At 49.1% G+C, this 15992-nt stretch overlaps 1 protein-coding gene across 1 annotated transcript in view; it reads right to left on the bottom strand.

Moving 5' to 3' along the window:
* The window catches only part of DNAI2 (dynein, axonemal, intermediate chain 2), a 35619-nt gene that overhangs the window by 7924 nt on the left and 11703 nt on the right, over nt 1-15992 (bottom strand). Inside the window, exons 5-8 of the mRNA XM_008586328.1 lie at nt 15750-15863; nt 9034-9173; nt 7723-7845; nt 641-864 (exon numbers count right to left, since the gene is read on the bottom strand). Of these exons, the coding sequence (XP_008584550.1) occupies nt 641-864; nt 7723-7845; nt 9034-9173; nt 15750-15863 (601 nt within the window). The remainder of the gene's footprint in view (nt 1-640; nt 865-7722; nt 7846-9033; nt 9174-15749; nt 15864-15992) is intronic.

Genomic DNA, 15992 nt, shown 5'->3' with positions numbered 1-15992 from the left:
GTGGTTAGAATTGGGGGCTTACAGACCTAGTTAGTAGGTGAAGGGGAAGAGAAGAGGCACTTTTTGGAACGATAAGTGGGCTCTTAGGAGGACAGATGGGAGACACTATGTCCAAGCTTCTCTGATCTAACTATGGTGCTCACGGCTCTCTGCCTTAAGCTCCCTTTCTGTTTTTCCCCTCGGAGCAGAGGAGGCCCGAGCCTGACAGGCTACACAGCACAGCTGAATCGTGCTGAGGTGCCCAGATTCTCCAGCCAAGCTCCCTGGGTACAAGCCCTAGCTCGGCTCCTCGCCAGTGGCAGACCAGGAGCAGGTGGCTTTGTCTCTCTGTCGCTCAGATCCCTAACACAGAAGATGTGACACGAGAAGAGCAATGCTACCACTCTGAGGGGCGCTGTGAGGGTTACGAAAACAGACCCACGGCCGTTGTCAGTAGTAACCCTGGTGGCTTGAGCCTTATCCCTTCGTGAAGTGGCCAAGTTAAGTGACTCCCCGACACGAGCTCGGGTGCTTGCGGAGGGGTGTTGCTCCATTTTACAGACGGACCCACGGAGGTTCAGGGTGCTTCTGGGCTGAGCTGGGTCCCCTCCATCCCCTCCCTTCCCTGCATTCCCCTCCTGTCCCTAGCCTTCCCCTTTACTTGGTCCACATGATGGATGACTCCCGGCTGTCTTCAGACCAGATGCGCGCTGTCCAGTCGCCCACAGTCAGGAAGTTCTTCGGGTAGAAGGGGTTTCTCTGGAGGGCGTAGATGGGGCCGTGGTGGCCCGAGAAGGTACACACTATCTTCTCTGCAGGTGTCTTGGCCTTGCGGTTGCAGGAGATGACAATGCCCTGCTCGGTGCCCACCATGAACTTGGTTGGCTATGGAGGGGGTGACACAGGAGTGAAAGGCTCTGTGACCAGAGGTGTCTGCAGGTGCTAGAGGGGCCCTCGGTTCAAGCTTCTGCTCTGGCTATGCACCATGCCTCCTGGGAAGCTGTCTCCACTTCTCCCAGCCTCATTAGAACCCCGCTTTTTGGAAACTGCTCAAGGATTCCATGCTTAATGAAGTCCTCCCTGACTCTGCCAGTCTCTGGAGGGTCATCACTAGCCCCCTTCACAGAGCATCATTGTGTCCACTAAGCATTTTGCCATAGTTTGTTTACAGACAGAGTAAACAAGGCCCAGAGAGGGCATGCAGTGTAGCCCAGGTTACTCAGAAGATGGGCAGAGCCTTATCTGGCATGACAGTGACATTAGCCATAGCACTGTCTGGGTGAGATGTCCCTGAGAACTCAGAGCAGGTGGCCGTCCAGCACTCGGGAAGCCACCAGCAGTCGATGATGTAATTGGTCTCCCCACTGGTCTGAGAGCTCCTTGCGGGGAGCGAGCTTGTCTTACTGGGTTCTGTGGCTCCGGCAGTCCTTTCATTGTGGATTGCACGGACGAAGGCTGCTCTCCTGACTTCTAACCCAGCGCTCCCTCCACGCCTCTGAGCGCAGCCCCCTCGATCACACTCTGCCCTGCCTCGTTCACTGTTCCATGTCTTAACCTCCAGGCCAGATTAGACAACCTCCATGGGCAGGACCTGAGCCTACAACTGCACTGTTTCCTCAGTGCCCCAAACGGAAAGAATGGGTGACCTAGTGAGGGGAGGGTCGTGCTGCGCAGGAAAAGCTTTTGCGAACAGATTCAGATGTCCCTGGTGTTATCAGCACCACACTCTAACCAGCTGAGCTAACCAGCCAGGCTTTAATTATTTAAAAAATCCAACCAAACTTTTTATTGTGCAGTTTCCTTCTACCAGAAAATTACTAAAAATGTACACAGAGAGTATCTGGAAGATATCCAGAAGAGATGTCTCATCTTCCTTTTCAGACTGGGGCCCAATCTCCTTGTTTTTTAAAGATCAATGGATCCCATGCCTGTCGTCATAGCATCCAGGTGCACAACACACAGGTACGTCTCTCTCTCTGTAGGGGAGTATCCTCCTGCCAGGCCCTGGACGCTCACCTGTGATCTACAGGGTAAAGCTCTGCGCTGAACACAGGGCTAGGGTGGTCTAGGGAGTAACGGGGAGCAAAAATCTCTGGCCCCGACTTCCATAGGTGGAGGTGGAAGGCAGGTCCTCACTTTTCCCCGTTACCCCATTAACCTTGTGTGGAGTGGGCCACCCAAAGCTCCTGTGCACAGGGATCTGTGAGTGTGTGGGGTTGCCACGCTGCAATCACAGGAGGGCCAGACCGTGGAGATGGACACAGGAGAGGTGGTCTGAGTCGAGGTCCCTAGCAGGGAAGAGTGGAAGTAGTTTTCCCAGCGGGTTCTGGGTTACACTTAGCCCCTAGCATCTGGCAATATCTGCAGCATCTAAGACCAGATTTCAGCCTCAGAGAGCCCCCTCATGTAGCATGGCGGGGGTTGAGGTGTAGCAATCACAGAGAGGCCAGCTAGAGGGTGCAGCATGGTCCCGAGGCTCTTCCTGGCTATCACACAGGTCAGGAAGGTGGGGCAGGCTGCCTGCTGGCTGAGTACCAGAGTGGAAGAAAACTGCCCCTCTAGGGATCCTTGTGACCCACAGTCCCCTGCCATCCCTGTGAGCAAGGCCAAGGCTACCGGCTTCCTCCAGGAAGAAGGAAAGATGCTCACCTAGCTAAGTCCTGCTGGTTCAGGAGACTAGGAAGCTGAGACAGACGTCTTTGCCACCACCAGGGGGAGCTGGAGGGTGCTGGAAATCCCACCGCCCAGCCCTGTCCTAATGGGGGAGCCGGTGGTGGCTCCCCAAGGGGTGGCGGAGAAGCTGGAATTGGTACTCGACCAAAAATGTGTCAAGTGTCCCCCAGAGCCCCTTTGAACCAAACAGTGGAGGACATTCTTCAATATATTTCTCCCCACCTTCCCTGCTACTGCTCAGGCTGAGAATTGTCCACCTTGTGCCTGGGTGTTGCCACAGCCTCCTAACCCGTCTCCTTGTTTCTACCCTCAACCCCATGACAGTCTTCTCAGTTCAATGACCAGGCTGTCACACCCTACGATGCCCCCATTGAGTCATGCCCTTCCCTTGAGCATGGCCACAATTTGTCTTGCTTCAACTCAACAGAATATGGCAAAGGTGGTGGGTTGTCAGCCCCATGATCACATGACATTATGTAGAGCAAGAGACGTGATCTTGCCATGTTGTAAGAGGACCTGAGAGAGCATCATGAGGGAAGGGGCGGGGAGTGGCCTCTAGGAGCTGACAGTTGGCAAGGAAACAGGGAGCTCAGTCCTACAACTGCCAGGAGCTGAATCTGACAAGAGCCAGAGGGAGCATGGATGTGGATTCTTCCCCAGTCAAGCTTCCAGATGAGGACGCAGCCCAACCAACACTTTGAGTGCAACCTGGAGAGACCCTGAGCAGAGGACCCAGCCAAACCATGTCCAGACGCCTGGCCCAGGAACCTGTGGAGATGACAGATGTGCGCTGCTTCAAGCTCCTAAGTCTAGAGTACTTCGGTCAGCAGCAAAAGAGAAAGAATATGCTAATCTTCCTATGATGCAAATCGATTGCTGTCTTCTCTGCTCCAAATCCTACACAGCCCCGGCCTCCTTCAGAGTGAACGCTGAAGCTTTTCCAAGGCCCTCACGGACCTCCGAGATCTGCCCTGTCACCTCCCTAACCTCGTCCCTGCTGTCTCCCTACCTCACTCACCCCGTGCCAGCCACACCAGGCTCCTCTGCTGGTCTTCCAATGCACAGGCTGCTGCCTTGGGGGCTTTGCTGCAGCTGTTCCATTGCTCAGAACACTTTTCCCCTCAGATGTCTGCTTGGCTAATTCTCACTTCCTTCAAGACTTCACTCAGGTCCCACCTTTGCAATGAGGACTCCCCAGATGGCTCTATTTAATATTCAGCCTGACTCCCTCAATCCTACCCACAACTCCCAAGCCCCTTACCTCGTTCTATGTCCTGTTCCCACAGCACCTATCACCTTCCAGGGCACTATATGTTTTATTTATTTGTTTGCTGTCTGTTCCACAACTAGAACTCAAGCTCCCTGAGGGCAGAGATACCTGTCTGTTGTGATTACTGATGTATACTACCTGTTTAGAGCAGTACCTGGTACGGAGTAGGAGCTTGAAAAATATATGTTGAACAACTGAACGAATAATGTGACACTTGAGTCTAGAAGACTTGCCCCCTGCCCTCCTGGCCCCCAGCCACTCCCCTCACAGCCCATCCCCTCTGGCTGGGAACAGCAGGGCCTTGACGACACCAGACACCAGCCTGGGAGGTGCCACAGCCCTTCCAAAAGTTCTTGCAAAACTGAGCTACGTCGTATTTCGTGTTCACAACAGAATTAACCAAGCCAAGAATTAATACAGCCAAGAGGTGGGAGTGACCCAAATGTCCACGACAGATGAATGGACAAGTAAAATGTGGTCCATACATACAACGAAATACTAGGCAGCCTTAAAAAGCAAGGAAAGGCTGACATAACGCGATAACATGAATGAACCCCAAAGACATTATGCGAAGTAAAATAGGCCGTCACAAAAAGAGAAACACTGTATGACTCCACTTACATGAGGTACCTAGAAGACACAAATTCAAAGAGATGGAAGNAGATGCTCACCTAGCTAAGTCCTGCTGGTTCAGGAGACTAGGAAGCTGAGACAGACGTCTTTGCCACCACCAGGGGGAGCTGGAGGGTGCTGGAAATCCCACCGCCCAGCCCTGTCCTAATGGGGGAGCCGGTGGTGGCTCCCCAAGGGGTGGCGGAGAAGCTGGAATTGGTACTCGACCAAAAATGTGTCAAGTGTCCCCCAGAGCCCCTTTGAACCAAACAGTGGAGGACATTCTTCAATATATTTCTCCCCACCTTCCCTGCTACTGCTCAGGCTGAGAATTGTCCACCTTGTGCCTGGGTGTTGCCACAGCCTCCTAACCCGTCTCCTTGTTTCTACCCTCAACCCCATGACAGTCTTCTCAGTTCAATGACCAGGCTGTCACACCCTACGATGCCCCCATTGAGTCATGCCCTTCCCTTGAGCATGGCCACAATTTGTCTTGCTTCAACTCAACAGAATATGGCAAAGGTGGTGGGTTGTCAGCCCCATGATCACATGACATTATGTAGAGCAAGAGACGTGATCTTGCCATGTTGTAAGAGGACCTGAGAGAGCATCATGAGGGAAGGGGCGGGGAGTGGCCTCTAGGAGCTGACAGTTGGCAAGGAAACAGGGAGCTCAGTCCTACAACTGCCAGGAGCTGAATCTGACAAGAGCCAGAGGGAGCATGGATGTGGATTCTTCCCCAGTCAAGCTTCCAGATGAGGACGCAGCCCAACCAACACTTTGAGTGCAACCTGGAGAGACCCTGAGCAGAGGACCCAGCCAAACCATATCCAGACACCCGGTCCAGGAACCTGTGGAGATGACAGATGTGCGCTGCTTCAAGCTCCTAAGTCTGCAGTACTTCGGTCGGCAGCAATAGAGAGAGAATATGCTAATCTTCCTATGATGTAAATCGATTGCTGTCTTCTCTGCTCCAAATCCTGCATAGCCCCGGCCTCACTCAGAGTGAACGCTGAAGCTTTTCCAAGGCCCTCAAGGCCCTCCAAGGTCTGCCCTGTCACCTCCCTAACCTCGTCCCTGCTGTCTCCCTACCTCACTCACCCCATGCCAGCCACACCAGGCTCCTCTGCTGGTCTTCAAATGCACAGGCTGCTGCCTCTGGGGCTTTGCTGCAGCTGTTCCATTGCTCAGAACACTTTTCCCCTCAGATGTCTGCTTGGCTAATTCTCATTTCCTTCAAGACTTCACTCAGGTCCCACCTTTGCAATGAGGACTCCCCAGATGGCTCTATTNACACCAGACACCAGCCTGGGAGGTGCCACAGCCCTTCCAAAAGTTCTTGCAAAACTGAGCTACGTCGTATTTCGTGTTCACAACAGAATTAACCAAGCCAAGAATTAATACAGCCAAGAGGTGGGAGTGACCCAAATGTCCACGACAGATGAATGGACAAGTAAAATGTGGTCCATACATACAACGAAATACTAGGCAGCCTTAAAAAGCAAGGAAAGGCTGACATAACGCGATAACATGAATGAACCCCAAAGACATTATGCGAAGTAAAATAGGCCGTCACAAAAAGAGAAACACTGTATGACTCCACTTACATGAGGTACCTAGAAGACACAAATTCAAAGAGATGGAAGTTAGCAGGGTGACTGTTGGGGCTGGGGGAGGGTAGTGTGGGGTTGTTTAATGGGTTGCAAAGCTTCCGATTTGCAAGCTGAAAAAGTTCTGGAGACCAGTTGCACAATGATGCAAATATACTTAGCACTGCTGAACTATACATTTCAAAATGGTTAAGATGGAACATTTTATGTTATGTGTTTTGTACCACAATTTAAAAACAACCCCCCCAAAAAAAACTGGACTACAAGTTGGGTGTTAAAGGGAAATGGAAAGACCCAGCTTGAGAGGCCCGGAGGAGTAAGTCATCAAGGGAAGTACAGGCTCCCGTGAGCGAGTCAGGGAGAAAAGCCACCCAGATCCAAGTGGTGCATCATGCCTCTGACCTCAGACCTCGTGGTGGGGACGGGGGTGGACAGCCTGGGCCTTGCAGTTGGAGCCTTGGCTTTGAGTCCCAGCTTCGCCATGTACTAGGGCATGTCACTTTACCTCACTAAGACTCATCTTGTTTATCGGGCAAGTAGGGATAATAACGTCACCTCACGAGACAGCTCCGGGTGATGACGCGAGCTCATCACGTAAGGAGCTATGAGTGTCCAGCATACAGCGGGCACTCAGTAAGGGACAGGCGTGGAGGAGGCAGCGACTAGCCCTGGCGTGGTCATTACAATCTAGCACTTGGCCTAGAAATCCCTGCACCCAGGACAGATGTTTTTCTGAGCCCTCCCACCCCAATCTCCACACGCCCAGTGCCTTGTCCCCCCACTTCTGCCAGGACTGGGAGTCAGTTGACTTGCCTTCCTCTTCATCCCACCAGCATATGTCCCCAACCTTGGGTGAGGACTCACAGGGCAGATGGGAGGCCAGCCTCCCAAGGTCCTAGGAATGATGCCGCGTGATCTCGAGGCAAACCAGTGGCAGCCCCAGGGAACCAGGCCTGGCCTTCAGTAAGATAAAAACCAGGAGCCAGCCCAAGCCAAGAGCCATCTGGGAAAGTTGTATTCTTGCTTTAGAGAGGGGTTCTCATTTGCTGCTTCCAGAGTTTTCCCTCCTCTGACACATTTACGTTATTGCTCAACTTTGTTAGTTATCCATCCTTCTCGGTTACTAAACACCGTAATCATGCCTGGCTCTCCAAGGAGCCTCTAATCTCCCTCTCCAACCTCTTCCTTCCCCAGAGGAAGGGAAGGGACCAGCCCAGGGTCCCACACAAGGCAGGGGCAGGGCCTGTGTCAGAGACAGGCCACCCAGTGTTGGCCCTGGTTAGAGCTCTCCCCACAGAACAGGGCTTTTCTGGAATCCTGTTTTGTCCAAAAGATTGCCTTCTGTCCAGCCCAGCCGCTAGCCAGTGGGAGACGTGGTGAGAAATGAGCCTGGCTTCCTTCCTCAAGAAGCTCTGCAGCCCCTGCTGGAAAGCTGTTGTAACGAGCACATGGGTCTGGATGGCTGCAGCAAGAATAGCTTCCCTGGGGCTGGCACCCCAGGTGGACGCCAGCCATGCCTGTCCTCACCCCCGTCTGACCTGGTAATGGAAGTTGGAGGAAAAAGCAAGGGATGCTCACCAAAGTAGACTCGAACTCCAGGGAAATGGCCCCCAGGGCATTTTCCAGCTGCTCCTTTTTGGTGATGTCCATAATCACGACCTCGGTGGGCTCGCTTATCTTTCGGATGTCCCACCACATGACCTGGCGGGAGGTGGAAGAGACTTTGAGACCTCGAGCTCCCGCAATTCCCTGGCTTTTGCCTTCCCCGCCCCCTCCACCTTCCTGGGGCTGGCCACTGGGGCACAAAGGATGGAGGCTCCCAGCCACCCATGAGAATAAACACACTTTGTGAATCACTGCTCTGGTCCACAGTTTCCAAGCCTGGCTGATCACTCTGGTGACCGGCAAGCTGCATAAAATCCAGATGCTGGGGCCTCACCCCAGACCTCCTGAATCAAGATTGCCAGGAGTGGGCCCAAGAATCTGTATCGTTCAAGGCTCCCTGCAGTATAGCAATACTTAGCAATGTTAAAGATGCACATACAAAGGTAGAGGGCTTGGATTCCCAAACCAGCCAGTTGTGCAAAAAAAAAAAACCCCAAACCACAGACACTTTGACCCAGAAATCCCACTGCTAGGAATGTGTGCTGTACCCTACCTGCACAGGTGTACAGGTGTGCAATAATGTGTGTGCAAATATACACTTTGCTGCATGTTTTTGGTAGCAACAAAATATTAAAATCCATTTAAACAAATTATGGTACACCCATATAATGCCATCCTGGGCTTGGGCGGCACTCTATGAAATATGAAATTGTCTCCACGATAGGATAAATAAAAAATATCGAGTGCAAAAAGAAAGAGCAAAGAAGAGATATGTGTTTGCTTGATGCAGAGACTATCTCCGAAGGCGGACAGGAAACGGATGCTACAGGGAGGGGCCGCAGGTGCAGAGAGGAGCAGAAAAGCATTTCACTATCTGCCTCTTTACACGTTTTGGGTTTTCTTCCACGTACACGTATAACCCACTATGCGATTTAAAAATAAAATGTAGGGCCGGCCCGGTGGCGCACTGGAGAGTGCGCCGCTTGGGAGTGCGGCGGCGCTCCCGCCGAGGGTTCAGATCCCATGTGGAGACTGGTTCCTGCTCACTGGCTGAGCGTGGTGTGGGCGCAACACCGAGGGTTGCAATCCCGTTGCCGGTCCCCCGTACGGACGCAACACCGAGGGTTGCGATCCCGTTACCGGTCAGTAAAAAAGACAAAAAAAAAAAAGAAAAAGAAAATAATAAAAATAAAATGTAAAAGGAAACATTCTCTGGGTGATTCTGATGGGAAACCATGAAATGTGACTGTCCCCCTCCCCTCCCAGGGCCTGGACAGTCTGTACCTGCCCATCTGTGGATGCCGAGAAGCACTCAGTGCCTGTCTTTGACTGCAGCCAGATGGTGCCGTACACGGGGTCTCGGTGGCTGAACTCGATGGTGGACAGCTCTGCCACCAGGCTGCCCTTCCGGGTGTCCCAGCAGGCTGGCGGGGAAGGAGACGAGGGGGAGGTCAAAGGAGGCACAGGCTTCCTTTCCTGGTGCAGGGAGCAGGGACAGAGAGATGCTGCTTCTCTTGGTTTGGCAGGTATGGGGTTTTTTCTTTTCACTTTTCTTTCTTTCTTTCTTTTTTTTCCTGCAGCTGGCTGGTAGAGGGATCTGAAGTATGTGGCTTTTTAGAATCAGGACTAGGTTCAAATCAACCTGAGTTTCCCCCCAGCCCACACAAAATCTCTGGAGAGACTCCCAGAGCGCAAGTTTCATTCATTTCCATCGAGCCCCTGCTGTGTGTTGAGCACCACTCCGGGTACTGGGGAAGCTGCGGTGGACAGGACAGGCCCCTGGGAGGCAGGAAGGGGGCCCTGGAGCACAGCCCGTGCTGTGATCACTACAGTGGCAGTGGCGGGGAAACACACGGGGGGTGGTCAGGGAAAGCTTCCTGGAGGAAGTGACTGAGGTAGCTGAGACTGAGGATGAGCCTCAGGATGGAGTGAGTCAGGCAAAGAGGACAGTCAAGTCTCCACCATGGGGGAAAAGCATGTGGAAAGGCCCCTTAAGGTGAGAACATTTGGGAAAATCTCTCCCGCTGCATGGACTCGCTCCCTTTTGTCCTCTGTATCTTTGCTGCCTCCGTTGGAAAGAAACTCACAGAGGAGCTTTACCCTTTACTGTGATCCGTTATTAGTGCTTTTCCTAAAAAGATGTGAAGCTTATCTACTTTTTGTCCTGATAGATTGTGTTTGCATTTTCCCACGTGTGCACAGAGGACCTGCCCTGTTACTCGGAGCCATGTTTAGGAAAGCTGGTTTTGAAAACAACTAAAGTACTCAGTCCTTAAGTTTTGATATCCCTCTGAGTCCAAGGCATTTGTCCCTGGACTGTCCTGGCCCAGAAATGCATTTTCTTAGCTAAGCTTCTCTGCTTGGGCAAAGCCTTGCTCGAGGGTGGGTCCCACTGGATCCCCGCTGCCCCCACAGGGGCCCTTCTGACAGCAGCAGAGCCGCAGAGCCTGGGCTGGTCTGATCTGCCTTGAAAAGCCGCTGAAAGGGGTTATGGATGTTGAGTGAGGCAAGGCTCCTGAATAAATCATGGCAAAGAGGCTCCGCTTCAGTCTTTTAGAGCTCTAGCACTCAGGCAATCTGGCAGGGAGATTTATGGGAGCCCACGTCTATTCCATAACCTCAAAGCTCCCCTAGGGAGGAGGCAGCAGGTCCGAGAAGGAGATCGGAGGCCTCGGAAGGCCAAGAGGCAGTGGGGCCACCACAGAGAGTTTTGGAGGAGAAGTTTTCAGCCATCCTGGCTCCTACTTCCAAAGGAAGAAGGAAAGTAAAAGAGCATTGAAAGTAGAAGGGGCAGGCAATCTTTTTTATGCCCAACATCAAGATTGGCCTGGAGTATAGTCACGGAGGCTGGGTGTCTGGCTGCTTCAGGGCTAGGGGCAGAGGGTAGGCACAGACGTTCAGAGCTGATGTAGGCAGGTTTGTTCTGGTCTTACTAGGGATAAAAAAAAAAAATCCGTTTTCTGGGTATGCCATCATCACAAATGGTGGAAGTAAGGACCTCTGAAAATTTTCTCCTCCTCAACAGCAATGAGAAAACTGGAAAAAATGGTCAGAGTCAACTTTTTCAGAACTCTGGGAAATTATCCAAAGGTTTGCAGCAATCCAAAGAAAGTTTATTCAAGAAAAACAGTTGAATCTTGGTGAGAACAGTGAGTTTAACTTGCCCTATTTAAGATTTCACACTCTCCAGTTCCGTGGTAGCTTTGAAAAATAACATCCTGCACTCTCAGTGCAAACTGGTAGCCTGGCAGCCACAGGAGGGAGCAGAATGGGGCTGGAGCTCTTTCAAAGTCTCACGTGCAAAAAATTGTCATTATTTGATCTGTCTGGTGGTTCCCTGGAAGACCCGTCTTGCAAGCTTGTCTGTATTTGACTTGATTCAGAGTTCACCCTGGCAGCTTCCTGGGGTGATAGATAAGAAGTGGGGTGCACATAGGCTAACCAAAAAATGCAAGAGAAAAAGTATAGCATGAGATGTCCATAGGGGCTTTGAAAAGCTCAGAAATCCAGCTTCTGGTGACTGTAGGGGGAAAAAAATAAATAAAAAGAAAAGCTCCAATATATTACTGGGAATCTAGAAGGCCACATGCATAGGCAGGGCTGTGTGAATGCCCAAAGATGTGCCATGCCCAGGAAAGACATGAGAAGGCCCCAAGCTCTCATCTCCAGCTGGCCTTGAGGCTCTGAGCAGGTGGTAGGGCAGAGTTGACGAGTGTCAGGCTGAGTGTTGAAGCCATGCTCAAACATGCACACAGAGCCCTCTAGCAAAGACTGGGAGATGTATTGGCTTCAGGTGTTTAGGAAAATCTTTTCCCAACCGTTAACCGATTACTAAGCTAACCAAGCAGAGACTGTAGTGGTCACACATGACAAAGAATACCGACTTTACAGAATTAGTTAAGAACATTCCCTAACACGACAAACAACAACTACTACAACAATCAGCAACAAGAACCAACTGGGAGGTGTAAAAGTCTGGTTACCAAAGTTGCCACATTTTATCATACAAACAGTCCAGTTTTCAACAAAAAATTACAATATATGCAAAGAAACAAGAAAGTATGGCCCATACACAGGGAAAAAATAAATAGAGACTGTCCCTAAGGAAGCCAGACATTGGACTTATTAGATGAAGACCTTGAATCAGCTATTTTATATATGTTCAAAGAACTAAAGGAAATAAATTTCTGAAGAATTAAAGGAAAGTATGAGGATGATATCTCAATGATATAAAGAACATCAGTAAAAAGATAGAAATTATTCTATTAAGGAAGAATAAAATAGAAATTCTGGAGTTGAAAAATACATTAACTGAAATAAAAATTTAGTAGAGAAGCTCAATAGCATATTTGAGCAGGCAGAAGGATGACTGAACTTGAGCACAGGTCAATTGAGATTATGCATTCTGAGGAACATAAAGAATAGAGAATGAAGGAAAATAAACAGAGCCTGAGAGATCTGTGGGACACCATCCAGCACACCAACATAATGAGAGTCCTAGAAAAAGAGGAGAGAGAGAAAGGGGCTGAAAGAATATTTGAAGAAATAATGGCTGAAAACTTCCTATATTTGATGAAAAATATTAATCTACACGTCCAAGAAGCTCAGTGAATTCAAGTAGGAAAAGCTCAAAGATATCCACACCTAGACACATCATAATTCAAGCCCAAACCAAAGAGAATCTTGAATGCAGCGAGAGAAAGGTGATTTGTTACATGCAAAAGATCCTCAAGAAGATTAACAGCTGATTTCTCATCAGAAACCAAATGACAGATGTAAATCTTACTTTATCAGTAATGACATTAATGTAAATGAATTAAATTCTCCAATTAAAAGGCAGAAATTGACAGAATAGATTAAAAAAAAAAAACCCATGATCCAACTGTATACTAGCTATATATGATCTACAAAAGACACACTTTAGACTCAAAGACACAAATAGGTTGAAAGGAAAAAGATGGAAAAAGATCTACCATTCAAACAGTAACCAAAGAGAGCTGAAGTGTCTATATCAAAGAAGACAGACTCTGAGGCAAAAAAATGTTACTAGAAACAAAGAACGGCATTGTATACTGATGAAAGGGTTAATTCGTGAGAAAAACTTAACCATTATAAACATGTACATACACCTCACCACAAAGCCTTAACACGCAGGAAGCAAAAGGCTCTAGAATTGAGAGAGAAATAGACAATTCAATAATAATAGTTGTAAATTTTAGTATTCTACTTTCAATAATGGATATAACTACTAGGTATAATATCAACAAGGAAATAGAAGACCTGAACAACACTATAAATTAGACTTCACAGGTGCACCTTTCTCTTAGTCCTGGGGGTCTCAGGAGGCAGAACTACACATTGCTTCTGCCAGGAGTCCCCCAGGGAGCAGGGCCCCAAGCAGCCCTGCCAAGAGAGTGCAGCAAGGTGAGTTGCTCAGGGCATGCCACCCAGGGAGGTGGGCAACCAGAGACCAGACACAAAGTTCTGGGGCTTAGTGCATGCACTAAGCAATTTTATTGTCCACAAGCATGTATTATATATGTTTCAGCCAGCTGTAAGCCCCTCCCACACCTCCCTGTCTCCTAGGTAACTCAAAAGGAAGTTTGTGGTTTGCAGTTAAGCCTTGCAAATTCTTGCTGACCCAGTCTATTTTCTTTGAGACTGCAGATACAGTCTCAATCCTGGAGAGCAAGAGTCCCTCCATCTTTAACATGTGTTTTCCTTCATTTCCCTCCACATAGGCATCTACAGGAAACTCCACCTGATAACAAGCAGAATATACTCTTCTCAAGTGCACATGGAACATTGTCCAGGACAGACAATATCCTAGGCCATAAAACAAGTTTCAATAAATTAAAAAACATTAAAGCCATGCAAAATATTTTTTTTTTTTTTTATGACACGGAAGAAAACTATGAATGAATAACCAATAGAAAACTGGAAAATTTGGGCCGGCCCGGTGGCGCACTGGATGGTGCGCCGCTTGGGAAGCGCGGCGGCTCTCCCGTCCGAGGGTTCGGATCCCACATATAGGCCGGCTCCCGCTCACTGGCTGGGCGAGGCTCGGGAGCAACGCCGGGGCTTGCGATCCCGTTGCCGGTCCCCGGTCCGGTACGGGGGCGACACTGAGGGTTAAAAAAAAAAAAAAAAAAAAAAAAAAAAAAAAAAAAAAAAGAAAACTGGAAAATTCACATATGTGGAAAACAAACACCACACTCCTAAATACCAATGGGTCAAAAAAAAAAATCAAGGGCTGGCCCGGTGGCGCACTGGATAGTGCGCCGCTTGGGAAGCGCGGTGGCGCTCCTGCTCGAGGGTTCGGATCCCACATGCAGACCGGTTCCCGCTCACTGGCTGAGCGAGGTGCGGGAGCAATGCCAAGGGTTGCCATCCCGTTGCCGGTCCCCGGTCCGGTGCGGGGGCGACACTGAGGGTTGCGATCCATTGCCGGACACGGAAAAAGACAAAAGACAAAAAAAAAAAAAAAAAATCAAAAGAAAAATTAGAAAATATTTTTGAAATTACTAAACATGCAAACAACACAGCAAAATATATGGGATGCAGCTAAAGCAATGCTTAGAGGGAAACGTTCCACTATAAATGCCTATATTTTAAAAATCTCTCACTTGGGAGAGCATGGTGCTGAGAACACCAAGATCAAGGGTTTGGATCCCTGTACCAGCCAGATGCCAGGAAAAAAAAACCCCAAAACATCCAATTTGTAACCTAACTTTCTGTCTTAAGAAACCAGAAAAAGGTGAGCAAATTAAACCTGAAATAAACAGAAGGAAGAAAGTAATAAAGATTAGAATGGAAATAAATTAGAGAATAAAAAATGAGAAAATCAATAAAGCCAAAAATCAGTTCTTTGAAAACAAAACAAAATTGACAAACTTCTAGCTAGACTGACCAAGTAAAGGAGAGGGAAGACTGAAATTACTAAAATCAGGAATGAAATAGGTGACAGGGACATCGCTACTACCTCGTAGGAAGGAAATGATTATAAGGAAATACTGTGAACAATTCCATGGTAACGAATTTGATAATCTAGATTAAATGGAAAAGTTTCTAGAAAGATAGAATCTACCAAAACTGATTCAAGAAAAAATAGAAAATGTGGAGAGACTTATAACAAGTGAAGAGATTTAGTAATTTAAAAACTTCCAATAAAAAAAGGCCCAGGACCAGATGGTTTCACTGGTGAATTCTACCAAACATTGAAAGCATTAACATGAATTCTTCACAAACTCTTCCAAAAAACAGAAGAGGAGGGAACATGTCCCAGTTCATTCTATAAGGTCAGTATTACCCACACCCACTACCATATGGGGTTCCCCAACTTCCTCTCCCACAGTGGGGCTCCCCAGTGATCTCTTCATTGCTTTATGGCTGCCCCCCCAGGCAGCTGTAAGTGTTCTTTGACTTTATTTGAACCATATATTTTTAACACTTTTTATTTTGAACTAATTTTTCTTTATTTTTGGTGGCTGGCCGGTATGGGGAACTGAACCCTTGACCTCGGTATTGTAATGCCATGTTCTAACTAACAGAGTTAGCCGGCCAGCCTATTTTGAGCTAATTTTAGTCTTAACTTGAACTATTACAATTGCAGACGCTGCTCAGGTGTCAGCAAAACCTGCCTCACCAGGTGTCCAGAGGTGGTCAGTGGTGGGAGGTCCCCACCCCATTCAGCGCTGCCGCGCTTCCCAAGCGGCGCACTATCCAGTGCGCCACCGGGCCGGCCCCTGTAATGCCATGTTCTAACTAACAGAGTTATCTGGCCAGCCTATTTTGAGCTAATTTTAGTCTTAACTTGAACTATTACAATTGCAGACGCTGCTCAGGTGTCAGCAAAACCTGCCTCACCAGGTGTCCAGAGGTGGTCAGTGGTGGGAGGTCCCCACCCCATTCAGTCTTCCATGGCCAGGTCCAGGCTGGCATGTGGGCTCCCGCCTGGCAGTGGGACTGGCTGCTGGCTCCGTGCCTGGGTCCCTTCTTACCTATCTGCCCGTTGTAGCAGCCCCCCAGGAGCACGTGGGAGTCTTTGGGGTTATACTCCAAGGTGACAAGTGGAGAAGATGGCTTCAGAGTAATTTCAGGCTTGTTGGGGTTTTCTGTAAAGCAGAAAAAAAAATTATCCTACCGGGCCTGGAAAGAAAAGGACAGGGTCAACCAGTTTAACCCCTTCTACAGGTGGGGTGGGGGGCGGCAGGGAGGAAGTTTGGAAGCCCCTCCCATCTTTT

This window comes from Galeopterus variegatus, unplaced genomic scaffold (assembly GCF_000696425.1).
Source record: "Galeopterus variegatus unplaced genomic scaffold, G_variegatus-3.0.2 Scaffold3938, whole genome shotgun sequence".
Taxonomy (NCBI): Eukaryota; Metazoa; Chordata; class Mammalia; order Dermoptera; family Cynocephalidae; genus Galeopterus; species Galeopterus variegatus.
Note: the sequence above shows the minus strand (reverse complement) of the source record. Positions and strands in the feature narration are given on the sequence as shown.